The 26,246-nt window shown below is 35.7% G+C and overlaps 1 protein-coding gene across 6 annotated transcripts; it reads right to left on the bottom strand.

Annotated features, from left to right (window-relative positions):
- LOC149786083 (uncharacterized) lies at window positions 1-24,515 on the bottom strand. Of its 6 annotated transcripts, XR_016424865.1 has the most exons (7): window positions 24,342-24,515; window positions 16,584-17,150; window positions 15,360-15,471; window positions 14,210-14,441; window positions 9,167-9,350; window positions 8,468-8,635; window positions 5,788-6,978 (listed from the first exon to the last, which is right to left on the bottom strand). XR_016424865.1 is itself a non-coding variant. In XM_089976377.1 (5 exons), the coding sequence occupies exons 1-5, from the start codon at window positions 24,355-24,357 to the stop codon at window positions 5,562-5,564; spliced, it is 1,233 nt and encodes a 410-aa protein (XP_089832503.1). In that variant the 5' UTR covers window positions 24,358-24,513; the 3' UTR covers window positions 1-5,561. The 6 variants fall into 6 exon arrangements, 1 of the variants encoding a protein (XP_089832503.1); XR_016424867.1 differs by lacking the exon at window positions 8,468-8,635 and having other exon boundaries at window positions 5,735-5,867; window positions 9,177-9,350; XR_016424866.1 differs by lacking the exon at window positions 8,468-8,635 and having other exon boundaries at window positions 9,177-9,350.
- Between the last annotated feature and the right edge of the window lie 1,731 nt (window positions 24,516-26,246).

A 26,246-nucleotide genomic window follows, 5' to 3' on the forward strand; every position in this document is an offset into this window, starting at 1 on the left:
TTGTTCATGTCAAAGATTTATTATCTTGAAAGAAAAGGAAAAAAAAAATCACATGCTTAAGATCTGTACAGAATAGATTTAATAATGGCTATATATGCATATAGTAGTTTTATGGTGTATATTTATTCAACTATTCACGCAGCAGCCTAATAAAAAGGCGCTACAGTAATTAAAATATATATATATGTAACATTTTTATTTGTATTTCCAGCCATTAATTTTAATTAGGAAGTACTTTCGCATAAGACATATATATTTACAAAAGTTAAAAATCTCTTAAAAGAAATGCATACAAGCAATATTTTCCTTACATTTTATTGATCATAAAAGAGACTGATATTTATCTAGAAGAAAACACTTCACGCTGTCCTGAGTCTTCAAGAGATGATATGTATCAACGAGAGTAATCCTGTAATATAGACCAACAACAGTAAAGTACTTGTATCGCATATACAGGCGAGGTGTTGTCAAAAAATTTTAATATTGAAGGAAATGCAAGTTAAGAAATCGTTTTTAGTCCATTAGAAGGATAGTAGTAGAAAATACACTGGAAAATGGCTGTACATCTGCAAGTTCTTTTGAATCTCCATACAAACTTACTTGCTGGTTTGGGTCAGATATAAAACACAGATTAAATGTAATGAAAATACCGAAGATTTCTTAAGTCAGGTAATTAAACTCATTACAGAATAATATTGAAGACATAAAAAGCTCGATTAACAGGAATTTGCAAATGAGAGGATACATACATTCAACTCCACACGTGTTTTGCTCCGAGTTGGCGGAAAGAAAGAGTTGGATGTGGACTAGGGATACGTCAGGGTCGTCAGGCCGTTAGGCCAAGACGTATTCATAAGCTTCATGAAACAAGCTCTTTCCCCGCACTGTATAAAACACGAATGCAGTTTTGTGTTAATTACATACTCACTGTTATGTTTTCCAAATAGTTTAGATTTACTGTATGAATGAAATTGAAAACGAACTGGGATTTACTAAAGTTCGATTCATTGCGTCTAATAAAATATATGTGCAGATTTCAAAGAAGGCACAAAAGTAGTTCCAATCTGGATGTTAGATACGGTGATATGGATTCATCAGCTACATCGAACGTCAGAACAAGCACTAAGATTAAATGGGTATGTAATATAATGAATAGTGACCCATCGCGTTAAATGTATAAAAAAATCTTTCCAAGGAAAATTTATTTAAACACAGAAATAATACCTTTACAACACCCATACATCTGTGTAATCCGGCTGTAACACACTCAAAAGATTGAGAGATAACATGCATATACAACGGTACTTGTACGAATTTTTTTAAATGACAAGGATTATAACGGGATCGTAAAACTGAAAGGTGGGTGCTGTAGTGTATAGTTAGGTGACGATGTGAAATGTTCTAGACAAGACTGACATATGTGCGTTTTTATGTAGTAGAATGATGAATGTTTCTAATAAGGTGTGAAAAATCCATATGGCGTTACAGGCTGTCAGATGTCGCAAATTTGACCAACTATCTCCTTAGTGTTGTGTGTAGTAAAAGCGATGAACCAGAAACTGTACAGTATTCACTACATTTGACGACCATATAGCTCTATGTAGTCTCTTCGCTTTACAAAATATATATTTTTGGAAAGTTCTATTGACTGCGTCAACAAGAACAAAATATCTACGCGCGGACGTCAAAGAAGAATTGAACTGTATCTAACGCCATATCAAGCATGTAAGATTAAATGGGTATGTAATACATATAAGTCAAGTACAGCAGACGCTGCCACCTAGCTCCAAATACCCGCTTTCCAGTTCTAAATCTTCCTTTTCCCCTCTCTATATAAATTTTCCAGGCCGCTGTGGCCGCATGATCTAAAGCGCTCGCCTTTACCGATCACGGATATCTCAGCTCTGTCTGTATGGGTTCGAGTCTCTGGCTCGGCAAATGTGGGTATGTGAGAATGCCTACCGGTAGCATCCTGTAGTCTGGTAGTTTTTATCGGAATTTTCCAGGGTTCTGCCTCAACCAGTTATACCGGCCGCCATGTACAGCTATCGTGCGCTGAACATATCGTTAAACTAACAAAAACAATCGTCATTATAAAACACAATTTTCAAACAAATAGGCATTTGTAAAGTTATATGCGGTCTTTAATAGGTATGGATGGTGAACTCTAACAAGTCTAATGACACCATCAGATCAGCTGAAACCCTTTACGATGTAAGAAAACGACGGAAACCTGGTTTGCAATATTAATTTGCAAACGAGCCTGGCATGTGCAAACATTAACTGGAGAAAACACAATTTACTGAAAGAGTACAGCCCTCATCCCAGTTGCTTACCATGGGATATGTATGTATGTATGTATGTATGTATGCATGCATGCGTGTGCGTGTGTGTGTGTGTGTGTATGCTTGCATGTATGTATTGCTATAAAAACTGGTCAATGAAAAAATGATTTTATTTAAACTTCGTGTAAAATAGCAAATGTTCGTAATAATTTAAATTTGTCCCGAGAAAATAGCTCATTTCATCGACTATTCATTTAAATATGGTTTTGCCAGTACAATCATTTTTTCTTCATTGGAGTATTTGTAATTTCCCACCAATATATCTTTGCAAATGTTAAATCAAAGACACGAATTTTGATCGCTGCATACCGAGTCTATATTTGTTACAATGCGAAAACCAACTATTGTCGAACCACAATATTTTAATTTTACTCCTCACGCGACAGTGAGATCCGATTTATGGCTTTTATTTTCACTGATTTAGAATGCTATCTTTTCTCAAGGAAATGACTGAGACTGGATCAAGCAGAGTTTGCAAACTTGATGCATTACTTGAAAAATAATATTGGGTGATGGAAACGGCCAGCAGGTACCTGCTAAAGTTTAATCTGAGGAAGGACGTTTTTAAATATGCAAGTCAGCTGCATGAACCTTTAATTATTTCATCATTACAATATTGATATTAGCGAGTTCAGCCTAATACACAATATTGATACGAGTTAAGACACAATGCTAATATTCTCCAAACGACAATGACTCGGTTTGATAATGTATAGGATACAAAACAATGGCAGTTACAAATAACACTGTTAATGAGTACACTAATTAGTTATTCAGTACACTAAATATAAATTTAAATTAAAGAGATCAGTAGAGAGACGCATCAAACTTTTGATTATTACTAACATGTTTGCTTGAAGTCAACATGTTAGATATTATACTGATTTAGCCTTCTTGAACCAGCTTTCTCGTGTTAGATGGACTGGAAAAGATGTTTACAAACGACTGTAACACTTAAAACGAGGATTACCATCTGTTAAGTCGTTGATTGGTTGACAGGTCAGACCAAAATTGGGAAGCTAGTATCCAAGGCCAGTAACATATAAAATCTGTCTTGCCCGATTAGCTAGTCGTGTAGCATAGTGTGAAGCAAACGCATAAGAATCATGGAACCAGACTAATGAGCGCGGTACATCATGGACAAATAAGTACGGAGATTCAGTACATTCGGAACTTCCTGGGCTATTTCTGCCTGATAAGATTATGTTTTGGATATATGTCTGCGTAATAAATTACAGAATTTACGGAATTTTCTCCGCCAAAAAAGAAGAAACCGAATCTAATAAATCATGTCATCTACTTTCAGAATGGACTGTTCGAATGACCAAGAGGATATACACGAATAAAATAGTTCCATCACTCCTAATTTCACGGCCAATCCTTGTTTTGTAAATAACCTATGTGATCCGAATAGCAGTGATTGACATATATTATGAATTATCCATATAATTCACCCTGAAGTGGAAAAGTAGATTCATTGCTTTCACTAAGATGATGAATGTGTTAGCTTGGAACCCTGGCATCCCACGATGTTCAGCACACAAGGCCAGACACACTACCGAATGGCCGATACCGGTGGAGAAAATCAAGTTGGCAGAAACGATACAATAGCCTCACAGTTTTTTGCCGTTTATATACATCTTGTTTATTAACTGAGCAATGTTAACATGAAAAAATGTGTTCTACTGTATATGCAAGGTTTACTATTGTCGCTTTAAAGCAATGACGATCGTATGAGGAATTTTTGTTTTAAATGTAACTCGTCTTGAAACATAATATTTTCCTTTTTAACTTAATCAGGCATTGATGATATTTTGACTTCATAATAAATACTACTTGACTGAGATGCATGATGATATTTTGACTTCATGGTAAATACTACTTTATTGAGATGCATGATGATATTTTGACTTCATAACAAATACTACTTGATGCAAAGCAATATTGACAGTTTTATGCAATTTTGTAAATGGAAAACTTTGTATGTCGCAGACAGACCACCAGTATGTAAAATGTACCAATATAGTTAAATTTTCCTGAAATATAAAAGAATGTTTACATCCTCGAAGATGTATAAACCGCTACCAAATAACGGACTTCATGCTTAATATGGTGTAGGTTTTGGACACAAAAAAACTTAAGGATGAACGATACCTCTCAGTAACAATCAATCGTACAGACCTTTGCCAAGCTCTCGTTCAGAGTAGATTTCTCAGAGTAACGGAAAAGTCTTGTTCAAGAGATTAGACACATGAAGTGTCTGTGAAACAATGAAAGACAAAGGGGAACTACTCCTACAATGAGAAACACTTCACGTTTGAAACTTAGTACGGGTAATCAATTTATGAAATAAAAGGTTCCAGATAGAAGGAATTGGAGATGACCTTACAAAGAAAAACATACACTGAAAAAAAATACTGACTCGTCTGATATAGAGCATTAATAAATCACTGCATTAATGGGAATATTGCCTGATTAAGCTTCTTGTCCATCGGATATAGTACTTATTACACTTTTGAGTATTGATTGTATCCAAGGAGAATTTAAACCAGACGACTGGATAAGATATTTTTTCAGATAAAACTGAAAATCGAGTATCTTATGATGGATCGATCGATACTAAAGAGTCAAAATCAGTCTCATCATCTAGCGGTAACAATAACTAGCATGCAGCTAATATTTGACACCATCGTTTTGCAAGTATTAATAAAACCCAACATCCACTGACAATCAATCCACAAAACAAACACTATATAACACCTGGTAGAAACAAATCAGTCATGGTGTGGAAAACCGATAGACACTGTCCATAAAGTTTGGACATTACACCTAAGACATCCTGTCAATATGCGATAGTAAAAGAAAAAGAAGAAAGAAAAAAAAAAAAACAAACATTGGCTGAACATAGCACTACAGTCTTGACCATTCCTGTCAAACATCATAGTCATTCTAAGAGCGACATATTATATTACACTGCTTGCAGGAACATCAAAAGCAAAGAAGAATACATGTAAAGACTGTACATTTCGAACTGCAGAAACATAATCTTGACCGAAATATGAAGTTCCAAGAAGGATGAAGGTATTGGTCATAACAATCTTTCAAATGATTGTCCAATTTACCAACTGAACTTCACAAAGTGTTCAAATATTTATGAACCTGACAATGCTAGTTGCATTGGTGTTTTGTGGGAGCGGAAGATCCTGCAGCTTTCTTTCACAGGGCCTTCTCTATTTGCTGCACAAGACCATGCAGTTGATAGTAAATAGCTTCATGCCGGATCTCTTTCAAAACCTGTCTATTCCGTGGTAGTGTGTCGACGTTAACGCCACCATCGCGAAGGTAATTTAGTATGTACCGGAAGTGCTTGCCGTCACGGTCTATGAAGACAGATCCATCAGTCTCTTCAATGATTTCATGTCTACCGCTAAACATGGCTGCCAGCATTGAGTCGGCTTCCTTTGTCAAGGTCAGGCGTGATGTGGTGTAAATGCTGCCACCAACATCCAACTTGACGCGTCCCTAAAAGTAGAGAGTAAATAAACCATAAGCAATGCATCCCTTAAAAGTGTACTTATATCAATTTGTAAAATTTCGAGTTCCTAACTGCTGTTGAAAAATCTCAGTTTACTAATACATGTTCAAGACAACGCCAATGTGGTCTTTTCCTCCATACAGATTCAATCTTTCTTTAAAAACGAACACTGCAAATCACGTTCTGTTTCTTTTCTTTTGTTTCGATTCGAAAGAATAAAGAACATCCTTGACATGTAAACTTTATACAACTGAGAATGAAATAAAACTGATATCACCAAAACACCCGGTAATATAATTTCAAACAATTATACATTTTGTTTGAAGAGCTCAATGATCCACTATTCCGCAACGGACATCCAACTCGATGCGTCCCTAAAAGTAGGCTAAATAAAAGAAAAGCACAGTATCCCTTACAGTAATTTCTATATAAATTTTAAAAATTAGTTCCTAACTCGTGTCGAAAACATCCCAAATAACTAATACATGTTTAAGACAACAACAATGTTGTATTTTCCTTCAAACAAATTCAATATTTCTTTAAACTTGAACACTGCAATCGCCTTCTTGTTCAGAATCGAAAGAATAAAGTGCACTTTAGACTTAAACATGAAATATTACAAAAGAAAGGAAAGCAATAAAATTGCTTTCACCAAAATAAGGTTGCAATTATAATTCCAAGAAATTAACCCTATGTCTTTGCATAGACGGATCCTCCACTGTTCCCCTCATAGCAATATGTAAATAGCTTTCAAAACGTTCAATACGTGTGAACAACAGATGTAGCATGCCTCACGCCTGCATGAAATGCAATAAGAGACTGGTGGAAAGATATCTTGAAACAATAATATGCAGTATTCAATTGTGTCTATGGTGAGAACGAGAACGACGCTGTCTAAATTTTGAGCACAGACGCGCAATACAGACGTCGCTTTTACTCAAAAGCTATGAAAATAACGGATAATTACCATCAATATCGTAAACCTTTGTACAATACCTTGATACCATTTACCATGATTCTAACTGACAGTATTAACCTTTCTTCGTCCTTCGCGTCATTGGTGGATAATAAGGTGAAAACATTATCCCCTTAGATTACCTAATGTAAAACAAAGAATAGGAGAGTAAGGTACATAAAATTCGAAATAATAACAACTGTTTACCACACATTTGCAACACACTTTAGTAGGTGGTTTATTAATGTAACTCATGCATACCCAAACATGTGACGTCAAATTTAGTTATTTTTTGCTGTCACCATATTTTCTTTTAAGTAGATGGCTGATAAGGTACAACTGAAAACCAACAGCAACCTTTTGGGAAACAAGAAGTAACCATATATTTGTCAATGTGCTTGTAAATAACCATTACTCCGACACCTACATAATTCACACAATTAAACGAAATCGTAACCCGAGATCCGAGTATGAAGATATCTTGCAATCTATATTTTCATGAGCATTAGAAACACACCAAAAACAAAAATCAGCAAGTGCCCCATCTAATTATTTTACAGTTTCTCATATTCCTTTCTGTGCATATCTCTGAATGCCAAGAGAGGAAACAAGCTAACGTCAAAACATCATACCGCACATATTCAACCGCCAACGTTAGAATTGTTGCAAATGTTAATGTAAAAGAGAATAACATTAAATATAAATTATACGTTTTTAACACATTTATGAAGTACAAAGTATATCATTATGACCTTTTCATCTTCCATGAAAATAAGACGGGTATTTATGTCAATAATGGTGTATGTGAACATCCAAATTAAATATATTCTATCATGAGAAAAAGCAAAACTTCAATGCTTATTTCAAATTTTCGTTATGTCAATCTGCAGCTCACTGTGGGGAAAAAAACTGCCAAAAAAAAGTCTGAGGACATTACGTTTGACTCATTTCTCAGCCAAAGAATACGCAAAACAGTGGAAAACAAACAAGCCTACGGTAGATGGCACAGTATCTCGAAAGATGGGTCCAACCGATAACGGTATGCTATCAAAGAAGATACGCTCCACCATGTTAGATCCTGTATTACAAATAACTTTTAAAGTGATCTGACCATGATACATTGGTTAATACTTCAAAAACGAAAATTGACACCACTTTGAAGAGAAGCCCATTTTGGTATGGTGTGTGTATCAAGGGTGCATTTTTCATCGTTTTCCACATGCTCTACATGCAAAGTTAACTTTGTAGTAACCAATAAGGAAACGTATTTGAACTTTAAAACAAATTAAATCTCTCAAAGTGGGGAAAAAGTGGAGACTATATGTATTTTTTTACTTAAACAATATTTAGTAAAATCTAGAGTTTCAACTGACGTTTTGATTTTCAATTATTATATATATCCTAAATATGTACATCGTTCCTGTGAGCAAAACATGAAAGCTACGATCGCCGAAAAAAGCATTGAAGCTAGATAAAAGCATTTTGTACAGTAACAAATCAAAACAACATACGAATCGTATACAGCAACATTGTTTTAATCTAAACTTCGTCTCAATTTTGCCAGCAATGTAGATATTTATTTGAATCGTGTATATTTATCTAATGACGAAGTTAATGTAAAATATAAAGTACCCGAGTTACCACATATGATCACCGTTTTCGCGCACCTAACCCGTGCACATAAGTACGTCGACATCAAGCCTTTCATAACCGGTGTGGCAAGCCTCTAAATTTCTTCCATGGTCAACAGAACATTATTGACATAGATGGAAATATATATCTCTTCAAAGCAGAAGGTCCCTGAGCAGAAAATAAGGACATAATTTATGGACGATAAGACCAATATCTACAACATGCAGAAAATTATAAATTTTCTATTTAAACTGCTACTGAAAAAGATAGCTGGTGGGTTTTATTTCCTCCGGTAATATCATTTCATTTTATTAAATTTTCAAAAAGTCTTCTCTAAAATAGATTACAAAAATGTATGCGATATTAAATTGCAGTTGTGCTTTGGAGTAGATTTTGTTGAAGTGGGCATCTAATGTTCGCTAAAAAAAATTATGGAGGATGCTAATATGGAACTATACACGATTAACAATTTTCTTCGTTTAATTAATGGTTGTTCAAACATTGAGTGGAAATGTATCTCTTGTTTAATAATGTACTTTAATTTTTAAAACCTTCAAAATTCAATTGGTTTGAAACAGCGGGAAAAGAAAAGATGCGAGTTATTGTGGCAACCATGTATCTAAATAAGTAATGCATACCAACGATATGTTAATGAAGTAAATTAATATTAAGATCAAAATGAATATAAAACACGTGTACCTTCAATTACCTATTACCATTTCATTACCGTCATCGCACCTACTTCAAGCGTGAACTCTAGGTAAGATATGACATTTTGTCTTTTTTTTGGACATAAGATGATGCTATTTCTCTCCAACTGTTGACAGAGTATTTACTGATATAGAAGGGAACCTATATCTCTGCTCTCTCGTAGGTGACAATCCTGAGTACAGAAAAAGACATACTGTGTTAAGATAAAAGCGGGTAAGACAAGATGCTGTAGGGAAACAACATTCAGAATTTGTGAAATTGAGCACATCAAAAATGTACGTATGGAAAAGGCCTATATGGCTCCAGCTCGCTCGATTTTTCAAATTCGACACTTTGTTCCACAGCGATCGTTTAAGACGACACAGTCCTATATTCAAGAATTCATAGATGAGTGGACACTGTGCAAGATTTACATAATGTTGAAAACAGATTATCTCATGACCTGGCCCTGCAACCAAAACAAAAGGCTGCTGCTTTATACGCCGCTGTTATACGAGTACCATGTCTTCTACAAAGACCTACTGAAGCCATGTTCAAAATTATAGAATGAGATACTGTGATAAACGTGGAACTAATTAAAAGCTAGGTCACATGGGGGAGTTTTCCAATGAAGTCGAAGTATTATTAAAATATCCCTTAAGAATGAAGGGGACTTGATGCTGAACACAGTCTTTACGTGTTTTAGTATAAAAACATCAAGGATATTAACCACACGACCTGTATTAATAAAGTTCTACTTGTTGTAATATCGAAAACGTTATTCAACGTATGAACTATTTGTATGAGAGAAATTCTTGTTGTTTATATTACAAAGAAGTTAACAATATAGGGCGTGTCAGTAGCGGCAAACAGCCATTGATTACACTGAGAGACCAATGTCACGAAACATTACCAAGAAATGGGCATAATTATGTATGATTTTGAGTTTTGTATTAAAGCACTCATCTAGGAAAAACATTTATTGGGACAACTCTAGGTACAATAAATATATTACTAGTACTTCACACTCTAAATTATTATCGTTTGAAAATCTTACATAAAGAATAATAGATGGAACAACATTTGTGAAGTCAATGCTATCTTAAGATGAACATTATTATTGTGTTTTTTTCCTTCTATAGTGACAATCATCTGTGTTAAGTGTTTATAGTATTTTGAATTTATAAAGGTAGAAATGTTATAATACAAGAACGCCGTCTCGACATCTTTTTCCCTACTAATGACCTTCAAATCTGACTTGGGTACTTGCTACGGAATACACTGTGAACCCGGGTAACGTTTCAACAAAATAACTTTAAGGATTAACACGTGACCGTCTTGATAATGAAACAGGAATTTGACTTGCATTGACCCTTGATGTCAGCACTCTCTCACCCTCTCTTTACATATATATATATATATACATATACCAGTACATAGAGTAAGGTGACTGATTTACACCTTCCGCTGCCATGCAATGACCAGGACCTTGACCTTGAGGATATGGTGTGTGAAACAGTGTCTAGTCTTAATATATAACTGGCTACAATTTCATTAAAATATATTCCGAGTTTCAAAAGTGACATACCAGGGTCGAGAACACAATTGTATTTCCTTTGCGATGGTACACAGTGTAACTATGTTATGTGGCGTACTGTCTATACATAATATACAGCTTTCTAGAGTTTCATGTATAAATGTCACGGAAATACTATTTTGCTTCCTGTAATATTGATCTTGGTACAGTGGAAGTAATTATGGCATGCGACATAGTCGTTAATTTATATACATTGGCAAAATGTCATGAAAAGTTTCATTGATTCAAAAGTTAAAGTCAACGTTGCACGCCAGAGACTTGCATTTCCCCTTACCGTGAACTCGGCCTTGAGGAGTGGGGGGGGGAGCTAATTACAGTAGGCAACACACCGTCCAGTTATGATATATACTTATGTAAAGCTTCATTAAAATTTCTCCAGCCATTACGAAATTATAGGTCGGACTGGAAAAAGTTAATGAATGGGCAGACTAACATAATATGCCCGACTTAAGTCGGGCATATAAAAATTATTTTTGCAATAAAGTTTGCCCGGTAAAGAGCTGTTCAAAATTTATTTATCTGTTAATCATCATATAGCATTAGTTTAAAGTTAATGCTTATAGGTTTATGTTATATAGTTTGGAACATATCGATTCTCTTTAAATTTTAATACAAATGTCTTGGTCTTTGATAAAGGAAGAGTTGAAAGGTCTTCTTACTGTTGAGTAATCACATTTTGTTATGCTCATGCTTTCCTGATATGTTCTCGGTTTACCACGTACTTGTTTTTCAACTGTAGTCAACAAAGGCTGTCGACTTGTATGAATTACAAGCTGGATTGAAAAGGTGTAAACAATAATATATATGGCCCAGGCGCCATCTTATGTACTGCAGAAATTGGAAAGTCATTAGGAAGGAAAAAATATTACATACTAGTAAACATTAAATACAAACCATCTGCAAATCTCAAGAGGCCAAATATAACGAAAATAAGAAACTCTAATGCATGGAAAACTCGTTCGTCCTACTTTTAAGACCTATCTATAATGACTCCTATTGCATTAAAACAATGCAATGGAATACATATTTATACAATGACTCGTATTGCTTGTAAGCATTTAAAATATAAATCCAGGATCACTATTATTTTAAAATGCACTCAGAGTTTTAGATTTTACAGAACAATTTTATATATGAAAAAGACATATGCACTGAATTCAATCGATGAAGTAATTACATCTTGCCAATAAACTGCTACATAATAATCACACAGCTTTAAAAATACATTAGAATGTAATGATTAAATTTAATCAGAATTTAATTATTTTGTGTTTTATGTAAATAGACCCATAAATTAATGTAGAAATGTGAAACTGAATGTTTACTAATATTTACCTGGATACCCACTGTACCTGCATCTTACAAATACATTAAAACCAACTACAGGAAGTAATGATCAGGACAAGATATATTAAGGTAGCCGTCTTCACCCAATGACAAACGATTGGGCAAATAAAATAATCAGCTCCAACTGCTAAATGAAGAAAATAAAGACACACGGATGTATATTACACTTCAACAATAACTTACTATCAAACGTACCAATAATAATGTTTTTTTCTTTATGTATGTATGTGGTTAATAAACTTATAATTTAATATGATAAAATATATTTTGATAAATATTTAAACATCTTACTTTTTATATTATTATTATTAATGTTATATTATTTTTACTTTAACACTCCGTAAATAAATTTCTAACCAGAATCTAAATAAAAGAGTATTTAGGGTTTAAGTTTTGAACAATTTCCTAAGTTACAAATACAAAATATAAATGCTTGATGAATGGAACACCTTTGAAGATGTACATATATTTTATTATAATACTTACGTTTGGATACACGGATTCCATTTCACATAAATACTGTAACTCTTTAAACAACAACACTGTGCATGTTTAACCAACGTCAGTACCAACAAGATGGAGCATTGTATATACTAAGCCAGTGAAGACAGAACAACGTGGCCATTTGTTTTGTGATATTTTTAGTTACTTCATCAGTGCATCATCTATCTAGCAGGTCTAGCTACAGCTAAGGTCATCTATGACACGGAAAGGTGGTGAACAATATGTACAGATTAATCAGCTGCATCTCATTATTTCGAGTTTTGTAAAGCCAAGGTATGAATCTACAGAAACAATGCCATTACTCACTGAAGAAACCTATCCACAAGGTAAAGAAAATCTTCTCAGAGTGTGTATACGTTTGGAATGTTTCTGCAAGATGTCGTTTGATGTCTGTCTTTCATAAACAAAGTATATATCATAATTTTGGCACAAATCCGAATGAATAAAAAACGATCCATGCTACACATTCATGTGATGAGCTGACTTTATTCCGGGCAAATTAATTTTATTTACACCTAACTGTATTAAACTGATGTTGCAACAAACAATCAGCTATCTACCAGGCACAGTGTACAACTGTAAAAGCCTTCATGAGTCTTTTATTTCGCAGTAGTAGTAGTACATGGTACCGTGTACTACAGAAGTGAAGGGTGAAAGTCTAAATAGATATTAAAGTAATCTGTTTTAAGTGCAAAAATACTTTTCTCCACCATACAGATTACTTAGTAATGTATTATATTTAATGCAAGCCCAAACTGGAACTAGCTAAAACTTGCAATGATTTTGGAGAATAGTCCATTTCATTATTGATGAATTCAGCTCCTCCTCTGGCTGAAAAAGAATTCAGGCTATATTTCCTATTACATCTATGACTTAGAGACGATTCACATCTATTAGTTTCTACAAAATGTTGACTTCAAATAAAGCTGGTATCAAATATCATACACAATGTTTGATTTATACAAGTATCCATTGTATTCTCAAGGAAGACATTTCACAAATGAAAAGCACCCACTCTTGTTGTAACCAATACCAAAAACACATCTTTTTGTTGCACCAGTATGTAACGTCTTTGTATGGGTTCCTTACATCCAAAGGAGAACTTCATCCAATTTATATCAAAATGCATTTGAAACATCAAAGTAAATTGATTGATGTACTATACCCTTACAACATTCTGGGCATTAACTTGAGTATAACCCTTTGCTCACGATGATCATATTTTAAACAAACCAAACGAATGGTCTGATTGCTTCTGGACCATTCTCTACCTCATTCTTTGTGTAAATTTCCTTAAAATGCAATGAACGGATTTCTCTACAATACTTCATGGCTTGCTCTTTTCTTAGTTTGACAGAATGAGTATGATTCTTGATATTCCTCTTTAAAGTACAACTCCTTCATCCGTCATTAAGAATGTGGACCAAAACGTGTACAAAGTAGAACCATTTTCTTTGTGCCCTATGTATACGCATCCTATAGTTCATATGAAAAACCTGATCTGAAATACCCTGAACCATTCCTTTATCCACTCCATATTCAGTTCACCTGCCACTGAGCCTGACTGGATGGATAATTGGAGACCTTTTCCCTCCGCAACCTACCATTTGCGATTCATGCATCTCCTCCATTCTGGTGATCTCGTCTCGCAGTTGTTGCCAGCGTCTGGCGATTTCTTCCTGCTCCTTTTTGGTCTGCATGTCAAATTTCTCTTGGTCCTTCTTCAACTGAAGCTGCTTATGTCGAATTTCCCTCTCCTCTTTCTCAAGTTCCCGTGCTTTCTGTTCAATCTCTTTCTTTAAGGTCTCCAGTGCTACTCTTTCTTCGCTCACTTCTCTAATAAATTAGAAAAACCCCATTTTGCTCGATTTCAAACACTTAGAAAATTACATCTTATAAACCGTATAAGACTAATCAAAGATTATTGAAGTGAAGGTCCGATGGACAGCTGACAACAATGCAGTCTTTGAATATACAACAAAAACATCCTATGTAACGACTTATTGTGTCTGCATTCTTTATAAAAGTGTTCATAATACATAAAAGATGTTTCCATAAATAAAAGCCATCTCCAATACACAATCTGATTAAAATCAGATCTCCACTCTCCTACGTGAAGATCTGACAGCGACCGCTTAGAGGTCATGTTCTGGTGAGGTATGTTATTACAATAATCTCTAATTTTATCAGCCATTCAGATGAAGCCTTATATATTCGCGTATGGGAATCTGAACAGTATGGCTGCAGAGCATTAGGGTGTGCCTATCGATCTGATTCACTTTCAAATTTCTGAAATCTGCATTACTATTATCCAACTCAAGGGTCACCGGAACATAAACCCTAAGCAGTCGCTGTCAGATCTTCACCCAGACAATGGACATCTGATTTTAATCAGATTGCTCCAATACAAAGCTTTTAACAGGAAGTAAAGCTAATGTTCTTCTTAGAGTGAGTTAGCAAACACTAATGGAAATCGCCCATTACTATTATCTGTCGCTAGATTGCAAGAGTGAATTGTGGTATTTCAATACTAGTTCTGTTTTTGATGTTTATATTCTTGTTCTTGAGGGAAAAAACTTAAAAAATAGATAACCCCAAAAGTCCAAAGAACACTTACAAATCTGGATTTGGAATATGTCAGTGAGTCACCCCAAAAGTCCAAAGAATACTTACAAATCTGGATTTGGAATATGTCAGTGAATTACATTCTTTATTGTTGCATGCAGTTTTCATATCAATGAATTTGTATTTTACCTGTGTATGTTGTTAATTTCATCAATGCGGTCTGAGAAGTAGTGTTCAAGCGTTTCTGTCACACTCTCATATCGATTCTTCAGGGTATCCTTGATTTTCTCCAGCAATTTGTCTACAATAATATTTATTAAAAATGTAGTTAAAACCACTAGAAAATTTTTTTGCAAAAGCGTTAAAAAAGTAAATCAGAAACAAAAGATCAAGAAAAGAAAGGCAATAAATGGGAAAGAAAGAAAATCTGTAAAGATCATATGTAGAAATTTACACATTATTGCCGAGTCGAAGACATAAAAATGTTTTAAACATTTAATATCTGACCAACAAATAGACACATTATTAAACAAATATCTTCAGTGATACCTTATGTTATTTCAAGTTGAAGATTGGTTTATAATGCGTAAAAAGGCTCGCATATTTGTCTTTATATAAGCATATATATATATATGCGAAAGTACGAACCCAATATTCACATAGCATGCTCGACAAAACAATCAATTACTGGCTACCCTGTACCAGCCTAAGTGCATTTTTTCAATTCATAACTGCTTCGAGGTTCCGTCGACACACATGGGTAATAGTCATAACTTACTCAGGAATGCATAGACCTCAAGTTAAGGAACAAATTCGGGTACAATAATTGATAAAAAAAGAAAAAAAGTGATACACATTCAACATAATCTTTGGAGAAAATCTGTCATTATGTCATATACGATAACAATATCATTTCTGAAGCCTTACATCTTCCCAATTGTAGCGTCAATCCATACAAATTATTTACCTCAAAGTATGTTCAGTGAGCAAAGAAAAATACGTTTGTTTGTAGTTCATGTGCTGTTTCTTTTGGTAGAATGTAAGGGGCTTTTCCATATGTAAGAAATAGCGTAGCAAACATAACGTTTGACCTAATATCAAACCATCTGAGAGAGAGAGAGAGAGAGAGAGAGAGAGAGAGAGAGAGAGAGAGAGAGAGAGGGAGGGAGAGAGAGAGAAGGCAGACAGACAAAGAAACAAACATAAAACATGTAATTTTAATGTTAAAGATTACAAACCACTTCCATGGAAACTTCAAACATAAGAGGACCTCAGTTTAAGAAACATCAACCATTATATATAAAAGATTTTGATGTGGGCTCACTAAAGTTTCGATTCATTTAAACCACTGGGTATTAATGATAGAATGCTGAGAAACAGATTCGACAGTATAACAGAGCTGAGAATAAATACCAAGTCTGGCCTCAAGAACTTCCCCAGCGGATTTCTGGACCTCATCGGATGTTGATGGTGTCTCAATTTCAATTGCAGCTACTGGTTCACGATTTTCACTCCGATCCTGACCTCTCATTCCACCATCACAAAGGTGAACTCCAGATTCATTGCAGTTGGAAAGGAAATCCCCACAAATGAAGCACTTCTCTTTTCTATTATTTGTATGATTGATGCGGTTCATCCTTTCATCAGTTCTGTTATTTCCAGGTCGGTCGCCATGGTTACCAATGTTTCCGTTCCTACTTCTGGGCCTTTGCTGTCCTGGAAAGTTCCTATGACCCCGGTGGTTGTTATTGTGATGAAACCCATACATGCCAATCTGAAAACGGTCAAATGATTCTCTATTTCTGGAACCGTAAAAATCCCCGACCTGTTGCATTGGTTGACCTGGAAAATGCTGACCTCTGAAAAAGAACTGATGTCCAGTTCGATTGTCCACAATGCCTTGACCCTGTAACCAATTTGGCTGACCCTGATCATACACTATCAGCTGGTTTCCAATTTGCCTGTGCATCAGTGGAAATTCTACAATAAAGAAAGCATTCAAAACTTTCAATTGTTTCTAAAATGGCGTCTCCAAAAACAACAAAGATTTTAGTAGAATACAATTTTATCGCAGAGAATATAATTTTATCGCAGAAAGTTTTATCTGTACCATTTTTTCCCCAGGTATTGTTATTTATCTCAGTAATAGGCTAAATGAGTGAAAATGTCATATTAATAATGTATCCCGACTCGAAAAAAATCACGCCAACCTTTTAAATGATGCGATGTACTGTACAGAACTTTAGGCCTGTGACATCCACATGCTGTTGGTGATGATGTCGATGAGGAGTAGGAGGTGGAGGTGAAGGAGAAAGAGGATATTATGATGTTTCTCTTCCACAGCCTCTTTGCGGATTTCTCACTTGCCCAGTCTGTTCCACATGAACAATTCTCATAACCTTAGATCTAAAGAATCTTCTACAATATCCTTGTTGTTCGGAGGAATGACGCTTTCTGTAGTGATGTGATGTGATGTGATTTTTAACGTAGCTTTAAAAAAATGTCAGTCATATCGCTACCATGTCTGCAGTGAGACTGCTTATAGTGATGTCTAGCACTGGGTCATCATGCCGCAGACATGTAGCATGATGTCCCACCCAGTCATATTATCCTGACACCAGGCCGACCAGTCCTAACACTAACCTCTTGATGCTGAGCGCCAAGCGTGGCATCTGTTAGTACCATTTTTGTAAGTCTTTGGTATGACTCGGTCGGGGATCGAACCCACGACCTCCCGCATCCGAATATAAATTGACAGAACGATCATGTTACCAAATCAATTTTCCATAGTAGACAACTTCTAACTTCTTTCTGCCTATTCAATAATACCTTGTGACAACTGTGATATGTTCAGCGTGTTTTAAGAAATGGGCAGTTCCGCAATACTAAAAGCATAGTCATTCTTGCCAGGGATCCAGTTGTATTATTGTATCTTCTCATCTGAGAAAATAGATAACTACAAACACCAACTGAAATAATTAAACCTAACACTATGATACATCATTCCGGCCAAGCAAAATTTGGTCCCCAAATTTTAGTAAAACTACCACTACTGTATTGGCCATCTTGTTGAGTAAATATGTACTTAAAAGTGCGTTAAATGGTATTAGTATTCACCCACATCACAAACCTACAATATCTAATCATGTTAGTTTAACTGATATACCATAGTGTAGGAAAAGAACAAACATCTTGTATATAAACAACCACATTTGTCTGTGTTGCGGCTGCCAAAAATGGATGTCGCCAGTTTCGAAACTTTTCATGTATTTTATGTTCAAAACTTCTTTTAAACTCGCCCATCCCAATTTTTTAATAATTTTTTATTTTTATCTTCAAAATGTATCTCTTCAGCCCTAGCCCAGACAAGCAAGTACTGAAATATTGTACTGTCTTTTCAATCAAAGACTTAGACTGCAGGCTAGAATGGCGTCATCAATATACACCATTCGTTCCTTGGTTGAGACGTTGCTGAGTGATCAGCTGTCAGAGCCTTCAGTGAAAACTCCGTCGCTGGTTTGGGGCACCAGTTATCTTGCTGTGGGCAGATTTAATCTGTTTTAGTCTAATGATGTACAGGTTTCCTTTGCTATTGTAATCTCTGCGGTGTGGCTATCTGAGTTCTTTTAACCAAATACTCTTCCCTGTTGTCGTTTGAGTCTGATTGCATGGACTAGGGACCTATGTAGCTTATCACTCGCACAACTACGTAATTTATACCTATGACTGGATCTGATGTCGCCGATTTACCATGGTCCTGTCCATTTTTGTGGAGTTTCAGCAAATCTGCTGAAACTGTCTACACCCAAAAAGATATACTATAGTTACAGTTAAGGGGCCAAGAGTATCCATATGCCATCGTTCAAATACTCCAACTGATTTCATTGGGTGGAGGGGTGCCTTGGCCGAGTGAGAAAGCTGTTTTGCATGTTGGTATTCCTCACAGGTTTTCACACAGTCTTTTATATGAGTATACATTTTTATCCAGTAGTACTTTGCATTGTTGCGTAAGTTATGTCAAAGTCTTTATGTCCAACTCCAGATTCGTTGATGATTGTAAACAACATACTCGTGCCAGTTTCAGTGTCACGATGAGCAGTTTCCTGGTCATGAATTGTATCTCTGCATGACATCCTTGATACAGACACAGCATTGGTATGCTTGGCACCACTACTGTGAATTGCCTCATAATGAAATCATTGTAATCAGATACTACAGCGGTCTAAGGGTCCAAATGTTTTTTCTTTAAATGTCCTCAAGCCATATTAAGGCTGAGTGATCAGTGACAACAGTGAATTTCTAGTGTTCAAGAAAGTAAATATAATACCGTACTCCTTCCACTAATGCTAGACTTTATCCGATACGCCCCATTTCGTTCAAATAACCTAGGATGTACGTGTGTGTGTTTGTGTGAGTGGGGAGGTAGGGTTGGTTGGCTGGTTGGTTGGTGAAAACGTGCAATAAGGCTTGTTTTTTTATATAACTTTTTGCCCAAATTTTGTTGAAATTCCACGAAATTGCCCCATGTGAAACAGGATGTTCTCTACTATGGTCATCTTATTTTTTGGCTGAGAATGAAATACAAGGTTTGTTCAGAAGCATCTGTTGAGAGAAGGATGTGTTTGTCCTTGTTTGGGTAAGCTAAGATATGTGTTGTAGTCAGAACTGTTTTCAGTTTGTTAAAAGCAGATTCAGATATATCAGTTTACTGAAAGTTTACATCCTTTTTTAAAGTATTGTTCAAGATTGCACGTATGTTACTATAGCTTTCACAAAGCGTCCGCGATAATTGCATAATCCCATGAAACTTAAGAGATCTCATGCATTCTTCGTCTTGGAAAGTCAGACACTATCTTTATTTATCTTATCTGAATACACTTCCACTCTATGTTGGGTAATAGCACTTCAAAAGTATTTGACCCATTTTCTTGCAAAGCGACATTTTGACGGCTTCACTTTAAGATAAACTTTACCCAGTCTGTCAAATACTTCATGCAAATGAGAGGAATGCGACATACACTAGCACATCATAATGTAACAGAACATGTGTATGAGCTAAACCCTGGACAAGAGCAGAAATTGACCGACAAGTTCAAGAACTATTCAAATATAATATCTTTGAACCATCCACTTTAATACGGTAAAGTCCAGTAGTTCCAGTGCAGAATAAATCTTTGGTCTATAGATTCGCAATTGACTACAGAAAACAGAACAAGCTTACAAAACGAAGTATTTCCTCTTCACGTTTACAGATAGCATTGGTCAATCTTCTGCTGTATACTTTCCAATTCTTGACATGTGTTCTGGCTTCTGTCAAATCAAGCTTGATCCAGAGACCAGTGAAAAGAGTTCATTTGTCATATCCGATGGTTGCTATGCATTCAAGCAGCTTTTGTTTGGACTGCACAATTCACCCATGTGGTACCAGCTTATCATGTCGAAACTATTGCAGGGTTGGTTCTATTACATCTTTGCGTCACATATTTATCATAGCCAGAGTCGATTTTTATGTTGACAAGTCCCCAATAAACTCACTGCTGCTTCTCCAAATAAATTCTTGGAAATACAAGTTTCAGCTGAGGTCAAATCAGAGTCTGATAAATCAAAGCCATAGTTTTGTGCAATTTTCATAAATTTATCCTTTTGGGACTGTCAGATGTGTAGGCCTAGTTCACACCACAATGCACTTCTTGACACAGACCAGGCCGTGATGGACTTTTTCTGCATCTAGTACGACTGCTGACTAAATCTGGGACTGATACGCACATCACTGTAAAATGGTTACGTTTTCCACATGTATGGCATTGTTTTGCCATTTGCTGGTAATTTCTGCCTTATATTCACTATGGTTGACCCTATCTTATCAATAACTTGTAGCGGACATCAGAGAAGGCATTCCCTGAAAATCTTTTCAGGCTAATGCCCAGTTAACTTGTTGAAAAACTGTTAGTTGCAGACATTTATCTAACTCTAGCATACAAACTAAAATTAATTAAACCTAAATTCTATCATCAAAGTATAATAATATCCTCATTCTCCACTCCCACTCCGTATTAAGATTTAACGTTTACTACAACTTCTAAAAATGATACATTAATTAGGAAATTACATGTAAATTATTTCCTTATGACTTCAAAACTACACTGTAATTACGTGACTCTATTTTATGCACTTTACACCTACTTAAAGACTATAAAGTTTGCAAAATATGGTCACAAATCTAAATGTTTAGCAACAAAAGGAAAACTTGCCGTAAGTAATTTATTGGAAGTCTACAAACACACCATTTCCCACCGATTTATTGCCAGCCTGAATGGCTGGATATAACTTCTCCCCTGGGCTAATTAAAGCCAAGTTCGTCCGTCCGTCACTAGCTTTGTACCTGAACGTCCGTCCCTCACTCGAGTCTCCTTTAAACAAGAATTCTACCTACGCCGACTGACACGGAACAATCATATTTTTTGTGATACTTTGGAAGAACGAGAAGAACGTTTCGGATCCTGGAACAGCTCCGTGGATAACAGATAGTGGCGGAGATACAAGTTACCTAGATAATATGGATTCTACCTTTGTAACAAAAACTCCATCTACATCGACTGAGAAGGGGATGGTGATACATGTTATGATCTTTCAGAAGGATGAGCAAATGACAAAGAAAGATCTGAATCTACAAGGCAGCGATAGATCGAGGCAATAATTTAAAAGGTCAGGGTATCTGCAACTGTTTAAATCTCAATATTTGACCTGTAGACGGGGTATCAGAGATATTAATAGCCAAATAATTAAAAAAGATTTTCAAGATATTGGAAAATCGGTCTAATTTTACCATTTTTCCCCTAAGGACCCTGGACATGGCACACAAATAACATTCTTCCTGCACATGGTTACTATGCTGACAAGTAAAATACCTAGTCTGGTTAAATATCAACCGTTTAAAAGGAGGTAATTGACAGAAGCTCAAGCGTGTAGATGATACTACTACTACTGCATGTATTCACTTGTAAGTCGAAACAAACTGCAAACAACAAAGGTCATTATATGCAGTCGCATAACGCACCTGCAGATCAGGATCTATGTTGTATGTTCTACTGATTAATCCTAACAAACTGCACAGACTCAGATCTGCCCGCGAACTATGTGCCGGCAGAACGGGGTATATGTATGTTTGCAGTTGGGCTACACTTATAAGCAAGTAAACCACGGTGATATCAAACAGATGCATAAGCAGTCACATACCCTTTAATCTCCTCACTAAAACAAGTATCTTCCGAACATGTCTTTCTTACATAGCAAATAAAAAACAAGCCATCTGGAGAAAATAGGGCAACTTTTACAGTATATTTCTCGCAAAATTAACCGGAAAAAGCAAACATTATTGCACATCCACACAACCACATATCTACCATACAAAGTTTCAGTACAATCCTCCAACTGCTGTAGAAAGGTAAGCTATGAGAAACTAATTCCAAAATACCTCTTTGTGGAAACTTTTTTGTAAAATTTCCTACGAAAATGGACTAGATGAAAAGGTAATAAAGTACTGAAATCTTCACAAACAATCTGAATTCTCATAATACCCATTTCTTAGTATAATTAGTCATGAACAACCCCCACCCAATAGAGAAGAAGAAAAACCTTATTTCTCTTCTACACCAAGCACATATACAGTATGAATAAAATAAAACCTCCGACCAGTGTATGAGAAATGATGGCTATATAAATTCCTTGACACAACCGGGGTTTGTGTTGTCAATTTTTTTTAAATAAAAAATACCAATAAATACGATAGAGGAAAAAAAGTAAAAACCTTACTGCATAGGTACACCAACTAATGTATACTCCTAGAAATATACAATTCTCCAGCTAGTGTACGAGGAGATGATACAGCTAAATTTTCCAAGTACCAATGGATATAATAAATGGTCGACAATATTTTCAAGGAAATTACAGAATATGACCCTGAAGAAAGAGGAAAGCGTTACAACACATATAAACGAACCACCTATATAGCCCACGACGTTTAGAAACGTCCTCCATGCGGCGAAGATGAGTAACGATGACAAATTAGGTTATTAAAGCATATACACCCCTTAGTCAAATTTCGTGGAATTTCAAAAAATTTGGGCAAGAGGTTATATATAAAAAAAAAAACAAGCCTTACTGCACGTTTGCACCAACCAACCAACCCTACCCACCCACCCACCCACCCACCCCCCCGCACCCACACCCACGCACGTACATCCTACGGAAGTTGAATTCAAGTTTCCAAACACAGTAGGAGAAGCGATTACAAACTTCGTCATAGTAGTAAAGATCGGAAGTCAGATGGATGATCATCCTCCGTTAATCGGTGTTGATGGATTTTCAGATTACAACGAAGAGCCTATATTATCTATGAAAATTTTACTTCTGCCCCCTTTCAATTGGGGTTGCATCCAGGTTCCTAAACCTTCTTAGACATCTCGGTCTGTGTAGAAGTAGACCAACAAGTAGGTCTCGGGTTTTGCTTTTCTCGGTGCAGATGGAGTTTTTGTTACAAGGATAACATATTTGCAAACGAACAGACGTATGGATGCGCAGACACGTGTTAACGAACCTAAACAATCATAATTTATCAGCAAAGTCACAAATAATAATAATAATAATAATAATAACAATAATGTGAACTGAAGATGATGATACAAACCAAATATAAATATCGACAGACTGTAACATCGCCATTTTTCCTTTAGTATTGATCACTTTTTCCTTTATTTTGCTCATTCTTTTAAAAATATCAAAACAAAAAAGATCAGCTTTTCCAAGAGAAAGAATTATCAGCTTGCAATCTCCCCATTTCTATTTATTGTGAAATGCTGACACTATGCCACGTTCCTATGTAAGCCTCTATAAGGCCCCTATTTTGCGTATACATACATGTACTGTGCTTGTTATTCATGACATATAGCATAAAATTCTACCTCTACCTGGTGACCTACATTGTACACCATAGATTTTAGCACGTCGCTTAAGAGCAATGGTGTTTACAAATAACGTCATTCGACCTCGTGAACTTTCCATTTGCAGTAATTTGATTGGCTGATTAACAATCAGCTGGAAGACGTAAACAGACCAAATAGGAAAACTAACCTAAAATATCATACAGAAAACAAACTCAAAATCCACACTTACGGCAGATGAGATTCATGCAAAACACAGCAGATCTGAAGAATCAGTCCAGGAGATCACGGCTGGCTTGAAAACTGTCCCGCTTTCTCTCCAAAACCCTTGAAATTAATCAATCTACCAGCTGAGCTTGCTGCGAGCTGTTTACAAATGAATCTCAGACGTAAATAAATTGTCGGGTTTCTCCGTCACTTTTCGCTAATATAGCGTTTACCAAGGGGAGGTAACTTTGGAATAGAGCTTGTTAAGTAAAGTAACCAAGCAGCCGTGATTATAAAACATTTGTAAGTATTTTTTTAATTTGTTATTTTTAATCAGTGATATTATATTTATATAGTTATTATTATTTTGTCAATATTTTATTATTTTAGTTTGTTAATTTATATTTAGATTATTAAAGAATTATGCATGTAAGTTTCATAGATATAATGCCAGCATTGCGTCATGAATAGTGTCTGAGATAGTCTGTAAGTTGATGATTTGACAAACTTACAATGCTCATTTTATTTCAACGCAGATATTCGCTTAAGGCAAAATCAGTGCTCTGTTTGGACTAGAAGAATAACGATTTTTTTTTCTCGACTTTTGTTGCAACTGTAGTTTTTACAAATTATTGGCTATATCATGCCGAAAAGTGGAAGCAACACGACTTTCCACAGCAAACCGAGGTAGCCGACTCAGGCTGACATGTGCAACTCTAGAATCCGCTAGCTTTGGATTACGAGTCCGACGCGCTACCAACTAAGCTACCTCGTAAAAGAAAGTCAGTAGACACTTCTGAGTACGAAATCTTTAAAAACTGGACAAAATTATGCAACGTTGTCATGGTATTGTTTTTAAAGATTGTTTAAATTGACGTAATGCAGACTAGCGATAGTGTATAAGCGTCAGTTACGGAGATATTAGACTTATCTGGGGGGTGTGGTGTGCAGCTCTGCCACCGAAATAATTTTTTTTCATCACAAATGTTTTTTAAGTATTTGTTTGTTTTACAACTTGTTTGCTCTGCGTCATATAACAGAGTATTTTGATAAGATATTTCAGCCAAATTTGCCAGAATACATATGAGAAAGGACGCTTGATTGGTTAAAATGTCACACTGAAATAGCCGCAGCAACTGTTGAGCGTCGGACTCGTAATCCAATGGTCACAGATTCGCTACCGCCCCAGACCAGCTCGGTCTGCTGCCTCGGCGTATCCGTCACAAAGGAACTTATTTCCTACCTCGTCGTATAGCTAATACTGCATTCAAAAGTACAGTTTTGATTGGCTAAAATGAAAATCGTAGATGAACTGAGAATCAAATTATTTATTTGATTTTGTTTCGTTTGGGGTTGTTCTTTGTTCGCTCGTTTTTTGTTGTCGATGTGCTGGCTTGCATAATTACGAGACAATGTCAATCGTTAGGGAACCAGACTAAAACAATCTGTCAAGCAAGAAATAGCCCAGCCGATGACGATCCGATTAACGTAGACGGCAATGACTCAGATTGGCCTGTAACGTTCAACATTGGTACATGTCTATGCCAGACAACGTGTAATAGAATTATCACGTCCAAACAACAGTTTGAATTTCCTTGGCATATAGGTTATTTCATATTATAAAAAATAAACTTTTTAAAATAAAACAAACCATCAAACATTCTCCCGTAACGTAAGCTTGCAGATTTTAACGAAACAGAAAATGGCGTAGAGATTAAACATGTTGTGCAGTATTTATGGAAGTTATACCCTCTTGAAACGATCTTACTTTGAAACGAAATCTACATCTATCAGTTGAATATAGTTGCTCGCGATTTACCTATACACAAGGACTATATTAGTATTACTGTGCAACTAAACAGTGCCACATAAAAGTAGTATAAATATTTGTCAATGCATGAGCGAACAATATTAATGCACAGAATACAAT

The sequence above is a fragment of the Sinohyriopsis cumingii genome, chromosome 12 (genome assembly GCF_028554795.1).
Source record: "Sinohyriopsis cumingii isolate HCF-2022 chromosome 12, ASM2855479v2, whole genome shotgun sequence".
In the NCBI taxonomy this organism is placed as follows: Eukaryota; Metazoa; Mollusca; class Bivalvia; order Unionida; family Unionidae; genus Sinohyriopsis; species Sinohyriopsis cumingii.